This window comes from Centruroides vittatus, unplaced genomic scaffold (genome assembly GCF_030686945.1).
Source record: "Centruroides vittatus isolate TY-2023 unplaced genomic scaffold, ASM3068694v2 scaffold_907, whole genome shotgun sequence".
NCBI lineage: Eukaryota > Metazoa > Arthropoda > Arachnida > Scorpiones > Buthidae > Centruroides > Centruroides vittatus.
The window spans coordinates 1206389-1223117 of NW_027122720.1; the positions used below are offsets into that span (position 1 = coordinate 1206389).

At 36.8% G+C, this 16729-nt stretch overlaps 1 protein-coding gene across 1 annotated transcript in view; it reads right to left on the bottom strand.

Annotated features, from left to right (window-relative positions):
* Positions 1-2637: 2637 nt before the first annotated feature.
* LOC136990393 (lysine-specific histone demethylase 1A-like) overlaps positions 2638-16729 on the bottom strand; it is a 210249-nt gene continuing 196157 nt past the window's right edge. Inside the window, 6 exon segments of the mRNA XM_067288784.1 lie at positions 2638-2889; positions 2891-3021; positions 3197-3278; positions 4397-4639; positions 5613-5821; positions 7341-7436. Of these exon segments, the coding sequence (XP_067144885.1) occupies positions 2782-2889; positions 2891-3021; positions 3197-3278; positions 4397-4639; positions 5613-5821; positions 7341-7436 (869 nt within the window). The 3' untranslated portion in view covers positions 2638-2781.

Here is a 16729-nt window from a genome sequence, read left to right on the forward strand (position 1 = left end):
CTCTACATCACATAAGTTTTATGTTGTGGTCACCTAATCGCTTAAGTGCTGTCCGATTTTTCTTTTTAGTTTTTTTATTTTTTTTATTTTTCTTTCCTTTTCTCGCATTGCCTTTACTTCTTCCACCCCCACCGGTTCCTAGACTCGATATATATATGTGACACTTCCTATACAGAATGGCAAGTCTCAGCATCGTCCGTCTTGTATTCTCTACAATTTGTTCGACTGTGAATGTCGACTGCTGCACTTTTCCAGATCGTAATTTATTGAGGAGAGCGAGAAGAGAGAGAGCGAGAGATAGAGAGAGAGAGAAAGAGAGAGGGGGAGAGAGTTTGGTTCGTTCTTTCGAAAGTAACAATTTCTTTTTTACTCTTTTCTTGTTGTTGCTGTGTTCGAGAAACTGTGAAAATAAATTGCAACATTTCTGCTCCGTCCCAAAAATGCCACTTTCTGAAAATAAGTCGAAAATTGTGTGTCGAAAGTTGTAAACTGTAAATCCGCTAATAGAAAAAAGGAGGAGAAAGAGGATGAGGAGGAGGAGGAGAAAGAAAACATAAAAATAAAACGCTGAAGAACTCGTAACTTTCGTCCCCTTTATTAAAAACCGCACGCATAAGCGCATCACGTGACGCGGGGGGGTTCGAGTTCCGGTTGGCGTAAAGGGAGAGATCACGCTAACCTCACCCCTTTGCATATATAAAGCGCGCGCACTAAAAACGTTAACGATTCACGCCACACGGAACTTTAAACGGGTTCCGATAGCTAAACGATCACAATAAATACGTAACTTGATGCAGTGGACTATTTTAGGGGTGATTTTTTTATTTATTGCTCGGCCTACGAGCGTTAAAATCTCCAGGAATCACGTAAAATCGACGTAGAAACTGTTCTCCCGTAGTACAAATTGTTACGTAAATAGTCAACGAAATTCTTTAGGAGTGGCGTGAAATCGGCGGTTGAAACTGTAAAACCGAAAGCGCAAATTGTTACGGTAGTAGCACGTCGAAATTTTCTGGAGTTACGGCGAATTCTGGCTTTAAACTACGCAATAACGAAATTACGAGCCTCCTGTGAAATAAATTGTTACGATAATAGCACGGCAAAAGCCTACACAGATCGCATCTATGTTACGATATAACCGAAGTGTGATTGTTTCTGCGGTAAGAATTGTTAAGATAACAGCATGGCATGAATCACGAATCACATTTGTAGGTTAAATTTATATAATAATAGAGTTATCGGTGCTACTACATAATAAATTGTTACAATCAAAGCATCTGGAATTGTGAAATCAATGCTAAAAGTATACAGTAACCGAAGGAAGACTGTTCTAGCAGCATATATTGTTACGATAATAACACAAATACGTCCAGAAACTATGCAAACATCGAGTATAAAACAGCATAAATTGTTATTATAGCAATAAATTTCCAGAAGTTACTCCAAAGTAACAGCACGTTATAAGGGAAGTACGAATGCTTCTGTAGCATGTATTGTTACGATAACAGCACAGCAAAACCTATAGAATCCACATCCGAGTTAACACTACGCAATAATCGGACAACTGTTATTATTATTATTATAACACAGCAAAATCTATCGTTAGACGTATTTACGTTACGACATCGGCGCGAGCGCAAACTGTTACGTTAGCAGCACAAAAGTAGGTATTAAACGAAAGAAGAGAAGGTGTAGAAGAATATTCATGAGAAAATTAAACGATTCAAGTTCCGTGAGAGGGAAGAGTAAGAAGTTTAAAGAAGCAAATGCACGCCACTGCATAACATCATTAATCCATTAGGTAATCCTTGGAAATAAACTAACTACTGTTTACCAAGACTAATTGATTTCCCGAGTAGAATTCAAAACGATCTGTTTTTCTCTAATCGCCATGTTTACCTCACAATCAAAGATTAGATTAATCCCCTTTCTTGTGCAATCGAAGATAACGGGGAGCAGGAGGAGGAGGAGGGGATGAGGAGGAGAAGATAGTTTTATCTCATTTGCAACAACACAGTAAAGTAAGAACAAAGCAAAAAGATTTAAAATTCCGTTTGGTGTGTATGTACGTGTGTTCGCGTGTATACACACACATACACACGCACACACTACTACTACTACTACTACTACTACTACAGCAACAAAATTGCGTTAGAAAGGAGTAGAAGCTGGTTATTAGTCGGAGAGGTAGCTCGTTGTACATTATTGATGGAAGCAAAGGGAAGATCCGGGTAGGGGGATATTTTAGTGTCAAGGTATGTTGTCTGGGGTGATTTCTCAACCGCAAAAGCTGCAGTCTGCAAATCGAGTTTGTTCAATGTATGTGAGAAAGAATTACTTTCTTTACCTCCAGCTGCATCTCATGTTTCTTTTAAAAGCATTCAAATTTATCAAGTAGAGAGTATAGTTAAATCGTCCGGAGCGAATACGTAACGTTTAATTATGCCATTTTTCTTCCCTTCCCCTAAAAAACTACATACATACATATATATATATATATATATATATAAGGTAATTCTTCGTATACTCTCTCTAAACTTTGCTCACATCTCGATAATTCCACGAACGAAAGGTGAGTAATTTCCTCTCGAGTTTCACACGTCCTTATGTTAATTTAATCACAAACAAGGAGAAGAATTTAAAAAAACACGCACATTTATTAATTTAGTTCTCTAAAATGGACAAAAAAAAAAAAAAACAAAGTAAAAAGTGAAAGTTTCGGTGTGTTGTCAAAGCCTACTCGGCATTTGCCACATTGGAATGATGCAACGTGTCACGTAGTCATACTGGTTGAGTAGTGGCAGGTTGACGAGGGAGGGCATAAGGGCATCCGAGAAACTGGTCAGCAATTCTTCCAGCTTCTCTCAATCCACTCAGTAGAGCACCGTGCAACGGTAGCTGGGTAATTTCTGATAGTATGTTCTCCGGAGAAGAAGAGGCGAGGTAATATAGCGGTTTGGCCCGTACCTGGTATCACAGATGGAGGAGTGACTGGGGTGGCCAGAATGTCGTAATCGTTACCTGAAGGAAGAACAGGGTAATCAATAAGTAGCCACGAGCCAAGCGTACAATTAACAGCAAAATTCGTTCTACTACATCCCCTTCTCCCTTATCTGTGGCACCATTAATGCGATGATGTCATTCTTGCCAGATGTCGCGCGCGTTAATCTACGGAGAGGGGGGGAAATGTACTTACCGGAAGATCCTGTAGCAACGTAGGAATAGGATCCACGTGACCAAGGATCGGCTCTCCATCGAGTCACCACAGTCTCTTTGGGCTGGAAAGAAAGAATCGACTCGTTAAAAGTCACAAACTTTCCAAATGGTTCGTCCTTCTCCGTGATACGGATGCATCTTAATTATGCTACACAACTTAAAAGGTACTAAACTTTCTTTAGCATAGAAACAACGTTGGAAAAATGGGATTTATAAAGTTCTCCCCATGAAAACTAAGGCTTAACTTTTCCAAAACAGAAAAAAAAAATCCATCAAGAGAGTAACCGGAATTATAAAGTACATCTTCTCTCCAAAGATAAATCCTCGGATCACCTAACTTCAAAACTATACACGCAATTTGTTCGACTGATAGTTTACTTCATTCCTCCACCCCAACTCAAAGGATAATAGACTTTATCTAGCTCATTCTAGCAGCAAAAGGATCTAAAGTTTTATATATTAAACACATAATCCTATACAAAATAATGGTAGGAGGAGGATTTAGGAAGCAACCACCCTTCAAAAACGAGCAGTTTTTCTTCCCCCACTCTTTTTTAGTTTTTTAAATTAATTTTCTCATCAAATTTATATATATATATACATATTTTTTTCCTGTGTGTGTACGGCATTTCAATTCTTTATGTCATCCAGTGACAATTTAAAATTAAATTCAGCACCGATGCCAAAACATGTCATGTTAAAGAGGAGAAGGAAACTGCTTAGCATCAACAACTTGACAACTTTTGAAGAGCAAGCAACCTTTACCCCGGATAAAGTAAGGAATTAATAATTTAAAAAAATAATAATAAATAAAGGATTATCCGTACGATGAAAATATAAACGTCAGGATAATTTCGGTAGTATTTTTCTAAGAATTTTCTGATGTTTAAATGGCAAATTTTCCTTTCCAGATGAATAAACTCTAGCGCCTCCAGCCATCACAGAAGCGAGAGAATAGAGCCATGCATTTTAATAACTCCTTAATATTAATTCCTGTTTTATATATATGTATATGTATATTTTTTCTAATTTAAATTTTTCTCCTATTAAACATACTAATTTCCAATTAAATTCCATTTTCTTAATATAATTTACGACCTTCCGACGAATGGGATATTGCACTTTTTTAAGTTACGTAACTGGAAGTTTTGAAGGGGGAGGGCGCGAGATGCTTACTGACCTGTGGTACGGCGCTGTTACCGAAGATGCCTTTCAGTACGGCCAAACATCGACCCACTATGACGTCATCGCTGACGTTTTCCATGATGGCGGCGGCTTCTCCGGCAACCAGTGCCAACAGTACAGGTGCCCTGTACAGATTCCAGAATAGGAAGAGCTCTCCTCTGCTGGCGGTCGTACTACCAACGTGACCGAATAAATTGGCATTGGGATCCCAGAAGACGCGATCGAAGCATAAAACAACCTGAAAAAGAGAAGGCATTTCTTTTATTTATTTATTGTTGAATCCTGTCCTCTTCACTGTCTTATTATTATACTACTTTCTATCGAACTTTACTATAGAAATTCTATTATTTGTCCGCCTACCCGAATACAGAACTGGTTTAGAAGAGGTAAAATATCCTTTCTACTACATTTTTTTTTTTTTCTAATATACAATTCTATTTTTGGCTCGAAAATAACGTTTTATTACACGAAAAATCGCCGTTACATCTGCCGCATCACTAGAGAATCACGTACTCCCTCTTCTACTTTAAGCTCCTATTAAAGTCGAATTAAAATTACAGAATTCCTGGCATTTAATGAGGTAAAAAACATTCCCTAGTATAACGCTACCGTTTCCATTTAAAATTCGCTTGAAGGAGCGTTATAACGGTAAGATATATTCCCCCGTTATAACGCTCCTTCAGAACGTTGTATCCACGGTTAGATAGTAAATAACAGCAAAAAATCAGTAGCAAAGTGGGTGCGGTGGAGTCGAAATGGCAGAGAAATCCCGCACGAGGCCCTTTACCCTTCACGTGTCTGGCTCGTAAATCTCTAACCTACCGATAAAAGAAGAGCGAGTGAGAAGTTTATCCAGGCAACGCAAACAAGTTGCTACAATCGATAAAAACAGAGGCTTATATAGGGCCTAGGTACAAGTTAAGAAGAAAATTTGATACAGGAAAAATAAAAATACAGAAAAAAACACAGTAGAAGATAGCAAGACGATAATTTAAAGCATCCCTTTAGTTTGTAGATAGAGTGGAAACACAGGAAAATTTATAGTTTCCACTCACGATCGGGAGAAGATTCATTAGGAGGCGACACGTATCTACCATGTCGTTTATCTACCATTACGATTGATTCACTGACCAGTACAGATGTCCCTTCCATTACACCAGACACGTCTACAGATAAAGGGGCATTAAAACAGTTATCTAGATACATCTTACCTTGTTCAGATTACCGAATCCCAAACGTTGTATGGCCGATACTTTCCAATCCGGTAGGGGTGGTACGAACTGTACTGTGTTTGGAACGTTCTGGCTTCCCTGTACCGCCTGTTTCAGTACACCAAGAGGTAGAGTCGACATGACGGCATCACCCTTGTAACTACCCATTCCCGTATTGGCACGGGTATTATAAGCCAGCACTTCTACACCTGAAAAATAGAGGTTAATATAGATTTACTAGACGTGTTACAGCGTAGGGGTAGAGAAGATTAAAGTCCTCTGGCATTTCTTGATATCGGAAACCAAACAAGAACGGAAGAAATACGTGAGGAGAATGTTTTCCTTTCGGTTCTTAATGGAAGCTGCAGCTCTAAATAAGGAGAAAAAACGGGAAAAGAAGAAGAAATATCCTTTCTGCGAGTTTATATATTGAAGATAATAATGAAGAAGTATACCGAAATCCCGTTGGATGTCGAAGAATTCGAGCGAAGAATCAACGTTTCAATTACTAATAAAAACACAAAAAAAGGCAACTTTTCTCAGTTAAACCACGCGTAAATATTAGACCCAACTTAGAAAATATTGTGTTTTTTATAAAATACACAAAAATTTTCATTAGAAATACTTCAAAAAACCCATCGATCGGTGCCTCGAGTTAGGAGATCCTCCTCCTCGATTCCCATTGATGACGACTTTTATCCATGCATAGAAATGGCAAAAAAATAAAAAAACGAATTTAAATTAACACGTGAATAGACATTTTAACATTTCTTTCGTTTTATTTTCGTGAAAATAAACGAGTAAAGTTTGAAAAGAAATAAAAGAAAGACGTATATGTATATATTCCCTAAAGCAAAATACAGAACTTTCTTAAAACGGAATGGTGCGTGCACATTGGATGTTGACATCACACAAAACTGTTCCGTCAAAGTGAATCTTTCATGGACCCAATGGAGAAGTAAAAGCCGAACTACAATTTCTCGTGCATGCTTCGCGTGTGATAACTATGGCCGGGTCACGTGATGTCATCATTTTTGTGCCTGTCTCCCTATAAAAAGATGCTGTAAATCTCGTATAACACCAACTCGTCTAAGCTTTAATATCGGCTGCTAGAGAAAAATACGGTTTAAAGTGTTGGACTATCCGAGTTTCGGGTGTCTTCACGGTTATCTTCCTGTCAAGAGCCGTGGACAAATAACAGTTTTTTCCAGCCATGCAGCTTATCATAAATTCATGAAAAACGTATGATTCTAACTAATTTATCTCTCTAAATTGCTAAATAAAAATTCGAAAAACCTTATATATTTTTTTCCATTTCTTTCTCTTTCTGTTCTTTTTTTTATTAGTAAATTCATTTTAAAAATATATCGATTTTTCAATTTTCTTTAACTTAGACGTTGCTCTCGTTTCGCTTCCTTCGCTCGAAAGGTTGGAGTTCTACTCCTTTGAAGATCACCCCCACTAATTGGGGTACAGTAAGGAAGGAATACAACTCAAAATAGTGTTTAAAAATTACTTATTAATCAAAATTTCTATTCATTTTAATCCCTCAACGCACTGTACATGATTGTATAAATTAGCTGGAAGGGTTGAGGTTCTGTATCCTCGAAAGTCACCCCCACCGACTGGTGTTTAGTAGTGTTTAGTAGGTACGATATAGGAGGATCAAAATAACTAAATCGTTTTAGTCTCTAGAACCTAGAACAATATAAAATTCCTCAAACTTACCATGAGATCCGTATCTTATCTGCTTTACAGTAGTGTTCAATTTAATATCGAGTCCTTCAGCTAAGGCAACAGGAACACACGAGTAGCCATTTCTCACTAGAAGAAGGAGGAAAAAAAGCACTTTTAGAGGATCTTATAAACGTAAACAACAGCTTTACTACATTCAAATTTGGCAAGCTGCGAGATATTTGCATCATTAACTCGTAAGTTACGCAAATTTCGGTTAAAGTGGGGTAGAGTATTTTTGAATTACGAGCCCCATTACGTGTTGGGGGAACATTTAAGAAAAATCACGATTGGAACCGGTAGGAGGAAGAGGAGGAGAAGAAAAATTTTCGCACAGCAGCATTAAGAATCAGCCAACGTCGTTTTTACAACCACTTTTTTCACATTAAGAATATGGCCCGGAGCAAAAGAATGAAATCTTAAACACAGCTGGGTGAAAAAGGCAACAAATAAATATTTTCCCATTGGTTGATGGAATGTTAAAGGGATGTACACAAAGATAGAAGTGAAATTTCACACTACACGAAATAAATTTATAATTATATATATATATATATATATATATGAGCTGTCAACAGAAAAAATAAAGATGACATCAAAAGTTGGAAGAAGCATGGCAAACACTACGTTCTTAAACGTGCAACCATTTTCTAGTGAAAATGTTGAAAGACATTAAGTGCATCTCCTATTGTACTCGATGTATGTTTGCTCAGCTATAAACCTTTTCGTTTTGTTATGGACTTAGACTCGATTTTGTGCAAAGTTATGCAACTGGAGACGAGATGTTATTGATTGCGACCTACTTCTTTCCATTTATGATATCGAGTCGAGTGGTGATTATCATAAAAATCTACCAATTTACAGAAGAGGAGAAGGGAGGAAGAAGAAAAAAAAAAGAGAGAAGCAGATTCTAGAATAGAGACGTGGATGAGATTCTAGAGTATTTCTGAGTAAAAAATTCTTAAAATTCTATTAAAAGTGGAGTTTTCCGATGCTTCTTTGTCTAGAAATTTTCTTTTCAAGATGTAAGTTTACTTATTTTATCCTCTGTAAAGACATTTTTCTACAAGTTGTAAACATTGCAAGACGTGTTGATAGAAATTATTTTGCCATCTTCTTCATAATTCTGAAGAACCGACGGGACTTGTGACGTATCCGAGAGGGATTTTACAGAGCTTTGAAAGCGTAAACTTCTTCAGAATTCTTTTAATTATATAGAATAGGTAGGTATAGAGGAAGAGAAGCCGCTCTGCCTACCGCATAGCAAACACAGGTGCGAAGACCCCTGATGTTTAACGCGATGGCTGCCAGGAGATTTAGTAGTAGAGGATCAATACGTTTGGCATCCCCGGTAGAAAAGCTACCAGGGGACCTCCCATGTGGTTGTGGACGCAGTTTTGAATTCCGCCAGTCAGGTGTTTAGAAACATATAGCGCCTTGAGAGATTTAATGGGCCACAGCTGAGAAACTACTTCGCTTTAGTGGCTGTAAGAGGGCTCCTAAATTTTTGACGTCACTTCGGCTTTTACTAACCCCAAATTTAAAAAGGAGGAAACGAAATTTAGAAAAATTCGCTTCTTTTTTTCGTTGCGCATCCTCTCGAAATGATTAAATTAATAGGGAAAAAATTAAGGGAAACGAAGGAAAAAATTTCTGAAAATAAACTATTCTAAATTCAGTAGTGGAGAGAATTCTATTTTATGTTTTTCTGGTAAAGAAAAAGTGCAGAAATTCAATCCGAATGCGTCTTTTTTTTAGACGGAAAAATGGATAGAAGCAATGAAATATAATCAAAATGTAAGATATCGCGTTACTTCTATAAAAATTGAGCAAAAAATAGAATAAAAAACCGCAGCACTGTAGAATCGAAGTTCAAAAACTACCTTTTCCATATTTTTCCTGCTTCCAAAAACACCAAAAGAACTGATAAAAATTAAATTTTTCGACGCTCCTCCGCATCCTCATCCGCATCACTTAAGTGATGCGGATGAGGATGCGGGATTTCTCACTGATTAACACGCGAAAAACTCTCAAATTATACGTTATAATCTTCCAAAAAAACTTTATTTCTTATCATCTAGTACGAAAACTATACTCTAGAACTCGGGCGGATCGATACATGTTGAAGAGATGTTAAAAATGCTTACATGTACTCGAGTAAAAGCATTTTTCTCAATGTAAATCCATTCCCAACTCTGATGAGATTAAGTAAGTTATCTAATCCGATCAATAGAAGTTGCAGCACGTTTGTGCAGCACAAAAACGAATGGGCTTACTCTAAAAAAAAGAAGAAGCAGGGGGAAAAAACCTACTTGGAGGGGTGGAGGATGCAAGAGTAAAGCCCACTACTGACGGTCGTGTTATAAAGTAAAGAACGAAATGGACTGCTTCTAGATGGGGATTTTGCAAAGTGATGACGTCTGTAGACAGTTTTCTACCAAGTTTGATTCAAAATTCGAAGAAATGTGGAAAAATTTGAAAAGAAATGCCACATCCCACTCACGCTTTTTTGCATTTCTAAAGCGATTTTGATCTAGAAAATCTCCAAAGTTTCTTTCTAATATTACTTTTTTATTTATTTACTTCCAAATATCTTCAATAGATTTCTTTTTTCCAATATCGAACAGATTATAATGCTAGCCGAATCATTTTAAATTAACTCGACACGCTAGAAATTCAGGGGAAAAAAAAACCCCTTTAGATATCCGTTTTACTGGAAGCATCGGAGAAAACAAATCTCTCCAGTGGTTAAATATAGAAGGGAAAACAGGGGAGGGGGAAATATGATGACGTCAAATTTGTTCGCTTGTTTTGCACAATGAAATATCGTTTTTTCGGCTGACAAATTCATGTAAAAATGGAAATGCCCTTCCGGAATGTTTGCCGACTCACGTCTTTTAACTTCCATGCTTGGCTTCTCCTACAGAAAATGTGAGAAAAGTCTGAATTTTGGAATTCAGCCAATCCTCGAAATTTTGTAGACAATTTCACTTAAGCGGAATATATACATAATAATTGCAAAGGCTCCAAACATTGACATCCGCTCTTTGTTTCCAGAAATCTCGAAAATTGCAACGGCTCCCCCCCTTAATAAAATAAACTTTCTGCCTTGCAAAATATGTCGTATCTTATCTTGTAGTGAGGTTGCTGACGTGCAGAATCAATCGGGACTGGGGGGTGTGTGTGCTTTTGTGAATTTCCCACCCATCCCTAATTTCTTTAAAGGTGAGGATCCGGATAAATTCCTCAAATAAAATTAAATTTTTATTTAATTACGGACTCGCGAGACTGATTCCTTCAGGAGGATCTTGTTGGCTTTCGAGTGAGAAGGAATCTTAAACGTGCTGCTTCGTGAATAATAATAATTCTCGAGGAGGATTTAGGATTCGAAATCATAAATAATTAGCAATTTTGATTACATTCCTAAGCGGGATTTTAGTCAGAATTACTATAGAAAGTAAAGATGAAATTTCCAAGTTGGGTACCTTCAGGATAATATTGTTGCAAGTTGAGTATCTTCGGGATCGTATTCTTCGAGTCCTTAAAAAATAGAAGGATCGCCTCACCAGTTTATTTTTTAAAAAAACACAAAAAAAATTACATAGTTTCCCCTGTTCTTAACAGGAGCGATCGTGGTAGAAAACAGAACTTCCTCGATAAAGATCCACACAAAAATAATCTGTTTAAAGGAAATTATCTTCTGAGTTTGGAGCAGAGAATCCCAAGAGAAGTTGACAACTTAAATAAAGCATCTACCTAGGGGGACCTTCAAAGAAACTCGAGTTAGGTAGTGCGTGCAGCATTAGCAAACAATCTAAATAGGTTACGCCCGTTTAAATATAATCGATTGGTAAAATTCCACGCAAAGCAAAGAGTAACCATCACTATCTGCATTAATAACTTTTTTTTTCATAAGGTATATATATTTTTATGGTAGTGATCCGGTAGGAGCGTAACACGTAACGTCTCACGCACGCATTGGCAAATATCAACTTAGTAATTACCATCCATCGGTTCTTGCGCCCGAAACCTCCTCCAATGCACTAAAGAATCTCTAACAGTTAATGGAGGATATTTACGACCCTAGCAATGGAAGAAGGGCGAGTATCCAACAGGGTCAACGCCCACTAACACACACGCTCGCACGTGCTCCTAACCATAAAACCGATTGGATTTTAACACACTTACCGCTCGTCCCCCCCTGGAAATTCCTTTAAACTTTCAACCCTTCTGGAGTAAAATTAACAATGTAACAAGTGGAAATTTTTATATTATACAGTATTCGTTTTTTTCCCTATTATATATCAGTGGTACCACTCCATAAATAACATTCCTTCCTAGCCAATTTACATCATTGAGTCCAGCGACCGGCTTTAATGAAGAAAGATCCATTGGACAGATAGCTGGGATGATTTATCTTCTCTCCTTCACCTTGCATGTGATTTGCATGTCATGTGATTGAGAGGCTATCCACTCATTCACGAACAAACTCTTATTATAATGTACTTCTAGGAGCGCTTGATATATTTCCTACACTTCTCGAACATTTTTTAACTTTCTTCGTTCTTTTTTCCTTTCTAAAACATTCATTTTCCTTTCTATCTCCCCCCTCTTCTCTTCTCGTTCTTCTAATTTATAATTTTTATAATAATAATAAAAGGTAAAAGCTAACTTTCTATTTTCGTCTCTACTAGAATAATTTCTTAATAAATCCATACTGGAGATAGTTGCCCCCTCGTTTTTTTATCAACCCCATTCATTTTCTTGACACCTTTTCTTATTCTTCTCGCTTTTAAAAATAATTAATTATTTAAAATACGAAACCATCATTCACTTCATCCTCAATTAACTTCTTGTCTAGAACTTAAGCCCCAGTTTTAGTCAGTGTTTCTTTGGTAGTAAGAAATGAAGCCGCAATTTTTTTTAAATTACTATTTTACTCTTTTATTCCCGCATTAATTAAGGATATAAAAGTAATTGGGTGTAGGATTCTGCTAAATTTTCATCCTTATTAATGTTAAAATAACGTAGGAGTCGAATTAAATGATGGCACGCTGATTTGATGTGAAGAATGGTAAAAGACGATAAAAGTGCTGCTTCACCTCCTTGTGATTTTTATGCACCTCCTTAATAATAAAGGATCGAAATCCTAATTTGTTTCGATCCTTTATTAGGAGTTTCCATGTAAAAATGGTAAAGGACGATAAATCTTGTCTCTTCTACTTACTTCTTTTATGAGTAAGGATAAGAAAAAATGACCCGAGTTTGTTGGGAGCCAAATTTTAAAAGGAGAAATGTCATTTGGTCAACAAAATGGCGATAGTAAAGATTTTACCTTCGCCATTTTGCGCATCCTTTACTGTTTTAATGCAACCGCCGCAACTCCTTACTGTCTTTATGCATTCCCCTACAACTGTTTACTGTCTTATGCAGTTCCTTGCGGATGAAGCAAGCTCCTACTTCATTTGACACTTAAATAAGGTAAGATTTTCAAGAAGAACGCACCTTAATATGCATACAAATGGTTAAAATTGACGCTCCTTAACCCTTGCTGGTTAAAGGAATTGACGAGTGAAGTTCCTACAAAATTTTGATCCCTATTAATGTTAAGAGGTAAAAAATTCGGCAGGAGTCAAGTTAAGAAAAAAATAGAAAAAGGAATGTTACTTTGTGTGAGTAAAAATGGCAGAAGAGTGAGACCGGCAACGAAATAAAGTGGGCGATTTTCTGTACAAGAAGGATTCTCAGAACGATTTCTGTAACAGAAATCGAAAATTCGCGAGTTCAATAAACAACAGCAGTTGCAGGAAAACAACGAAATGAGACAGTTTGGTGCTAGAAGCGACTAGACTTCTCCCAAGACAATGGGTAAGGAATAAAATATTGATACAATTACTCCTAGACGGGGTACGGAGTAGTTTTACCTCCCCAAGGGTAGTATGGGCTGAAGGGAAGTTAAAGACAAAAAAGAAAGGGGGAGAGTATTCCATCAATGACGATCAGAGGAGATCAGAAGGTGAGCTGAAGTAAATGGGATCCAATTAAGAGATCAGAACCTATTTTTTCAACCTCCTCTCAATGTTAAGAGTTAAAAAAATATATTAAAAACTTGGAGACGAAGAAACAAATCCCCGAAAATAAACGGAGGAAGAAAAAGAAAAGAGAATATTTTAATCCCTAAAAAAAGTGGGGTTATCAACATTTCTCTTCAATTTTTTAAATTAAAGAAGAATTGTTTAATAATAGATTCATCTTGGAGAGATTTCTGGATTAGGAAAAATGCGAGGAGGAGGAGGAGGAGGAGGAGAGGGGGGAAAAAAAGAGGTGAACCGCAGCCATTGCCTGTTGAGGCATTAATAGCCATGCAGTAAATACAGTGCGTGTCGCACAATTTCACGCCTCCCGAAACGTGGCACACCCCCGTAACGGAGGAACAGGGTTCAAAGGTCGAATGTGCAATAACCGGCGGTTTGTCGAGTACCACCCCGCTCCATGACGTCACGGAGCCACTAGCCGCACCTACCTGAAAGATAAGGATGTCAAGACAACTGGTGGAACCATAAATATTTCAATAGACAGAAAAATGAGACGTTCCTGATAGCGTTTAGGGAATGAAGAATGCGCTGAAAGAACCCTCAAGCAATTTTAGTGGGTGAGATAGAATCTGAAGAAGGCATCCTATCACTAATTTTCTTACTCTCCCCTCTCACCATTTACATTTTCTTGAAGTTTGGAGATTAAGAAATGTACTAAGAAGGAATAAAAAAAGATAGAGAGGAAAGAAGAAGAAGAAGAAGAAAAAAAAAAAAAATATATATATATAAAATAAATTCGCACATCTCGATAATTAATCCCAAGCTAAACATCAACACAGTTTATATTAGGGGGAGAAGCGAGTTCATTTCGAGTTAAGATGACGTCTCTTAATCATAAATACCTGCATCAACTTTATTTAATGACGTTACTTAATTAGCATGTTTCTCCGACATCTCTTTGTAACAGACTAATCGTGTTTACACAGAAACATCTTGCGAAAACCCCCTTCAATTGTATAGTTAAACACACACCCCGCTATCGAAGGAAGCTTAACTAAATCGGATCAGACAAATTCGCGAAAGTGAAGTTTGTAGAAAAATACTTCTGCTTTGTGTGTTGTATATATATATAAACGCTCTTCACCCGAGGAAGTATATTAAGAAGGAAGAGGAGAAGGTGTAAAGCATCACTATCCCTTCCTGGGGTCCCCATAAAACGTCCGATTCCATTAGGAGTGTCGCAAAGAAGCTGTGTCGAACTACTAATGGACAAGAAGCGTGCATGACGAGAACAGGGGATAGAAACGCGAACACCCCCTTGCAGAAGTCCTAATGGTTTCCTGATTGTCGAACTCGTCGTATAGAAAAGAGCAAGAATGTTTCCTCCCCCCCAAAAAAAAAGAAGAAAGCACACGCACATACACATCACATACACAAAGAAAAAAATACATATATATATATATAATGTATAGAAAGTAGTAGAAGGCGACAATACCCAAAATATGTCATAAGCTACCAGCAAAAGGAGGATAATAGCGATAGGGGGTCTACAATTCCTCGAGATAACAGCGTGTGTGATATTTTCTGACAAAGGAGACAGAAAATAAGTTGTCAAAAAGGGAGCTAAGAAATGGTAGAAATTTTATTCGCTCCAATGTAATGCTGCCAGGTTTGTAAAGGGGGTTCTTATGATCGGCTTTATGGCTCGAGATGAGTAAGAGCAGTTAGTTTTTTTCGAACTTATCAGAGAGGAAAAGAAAAAAGTAAAATAATAATAATAAAAAGAGACTGAAGAACGGTAAAAGAAGATTAAATTTAGTGATTAATTCATGCAAATCAAAGCCGCACGCCATTTGAAGCAAGTTAAACGTAACGAGAGTGAGTGCGCGTTATACGCGGATATTAATCTGAAGAGGAATTAGATAAAAGTATTCTAAGTTATTATACATAGAGAAAAATCTTTTGAAGAATTCCACATCAAATTGGAAGTCTAACAAGCACTCTAGAGTCCTTTCTACCCGTTTATTTAAAGCGATCATCCCACACGAAACGGTTTTTGCAGCGTGTTTTTACCCCATTTTCGTGACTTTATAAGCAAAGTTTCAGCCATTTTTTTCGGCAAACAGAGCTAAGAAATACATTTTTTAATATTTACAATAGCGAAAACATTAAATTTCTCCAGAATAGAGAGAAATATATCATGCGTAACGAGTTCTAAAATATTGAAAGATTAATGTATACAGTCGTAACATCTGGAATCAATTAAAACCTTTAGAAAAGGGGATCGGATTTATTGGAGCAAACGTAAATGACGTTTCTAATTATGATCTTTGCAGACTGTTTGAACTGTTCGCATCGATAAAACAGCTTCTTCTTTTATTAAAATCGTTGATAATGAATATAAGTTAAAGACGAATTTTTTTTTTCATTATTTTATACCCCTCTCCCTCCCTTTTTTTTCAAAAGGGAAGCCTAGAAGAATGATTAATATACTTTTACGTTACTAAATTATAAACTTTAACTGCTTTATTCTGTGTAAATACACACGAATTTGATATTTGTAATGAACCGTGTGACGTCGAGCTCGAAATTATATATAATGCCAAATGCAGAATTTAATGAAGTTTAATTTACAATGGCGAAACAATGGAAAATTCGAAAATTAAGCTATCGGAAATTTGCTTTAATAAACGTTTAGAATACGAAGAATTTTGCGAAAAATTCCATAAGGAATAATGGCAGGTGGACGAGAATTTTTATAAAATCGAAATTATTTCGAGTTGGAGTGATTTAATGGGTACGTAATGGGTACCATTCTAGAATAAAGTTTCGTGTGAATTGGTTTTCCTTAGACGAATCTCGATTGTCTTGGGTAATAAAAAAGGACATATGAACAGCTGAAATTCGTGAGAAGACAAGTTAGAGGCTTATAGAAAGGAAACTTCAAGCACTAATTTAGTAGACACGTAAAATGAAGCTTATACAGAAGCTCTGTAAATCGTACAAACAATACTTTTTATAAGGATATTATCGGAGCTTGTAAGCGTGCGTGTGTTCACCACATTAATTAGCATATTCTGTCTAGCTCCTCGATAATTACAACGGTTTTCACACTTTTCTAAAATTGCTTCTGGGTTAATCCATAAAAGTATTTCTTCATCTAATAAATAATAAGATAAAAGCCCATTAAACCTGCTAAATGTTTACACTTTTGGGCTCGGGAGACTTTGAAACGTCGAGAAATGCAAAAAAATTGGGGGATTTCTGTATGTTTTGTGGGGCACGATTTTTTCGTCCACTTTCAAGCTTAATAACTCCTGTTCCTTTTGTCGAAAATTTCTGAAATTT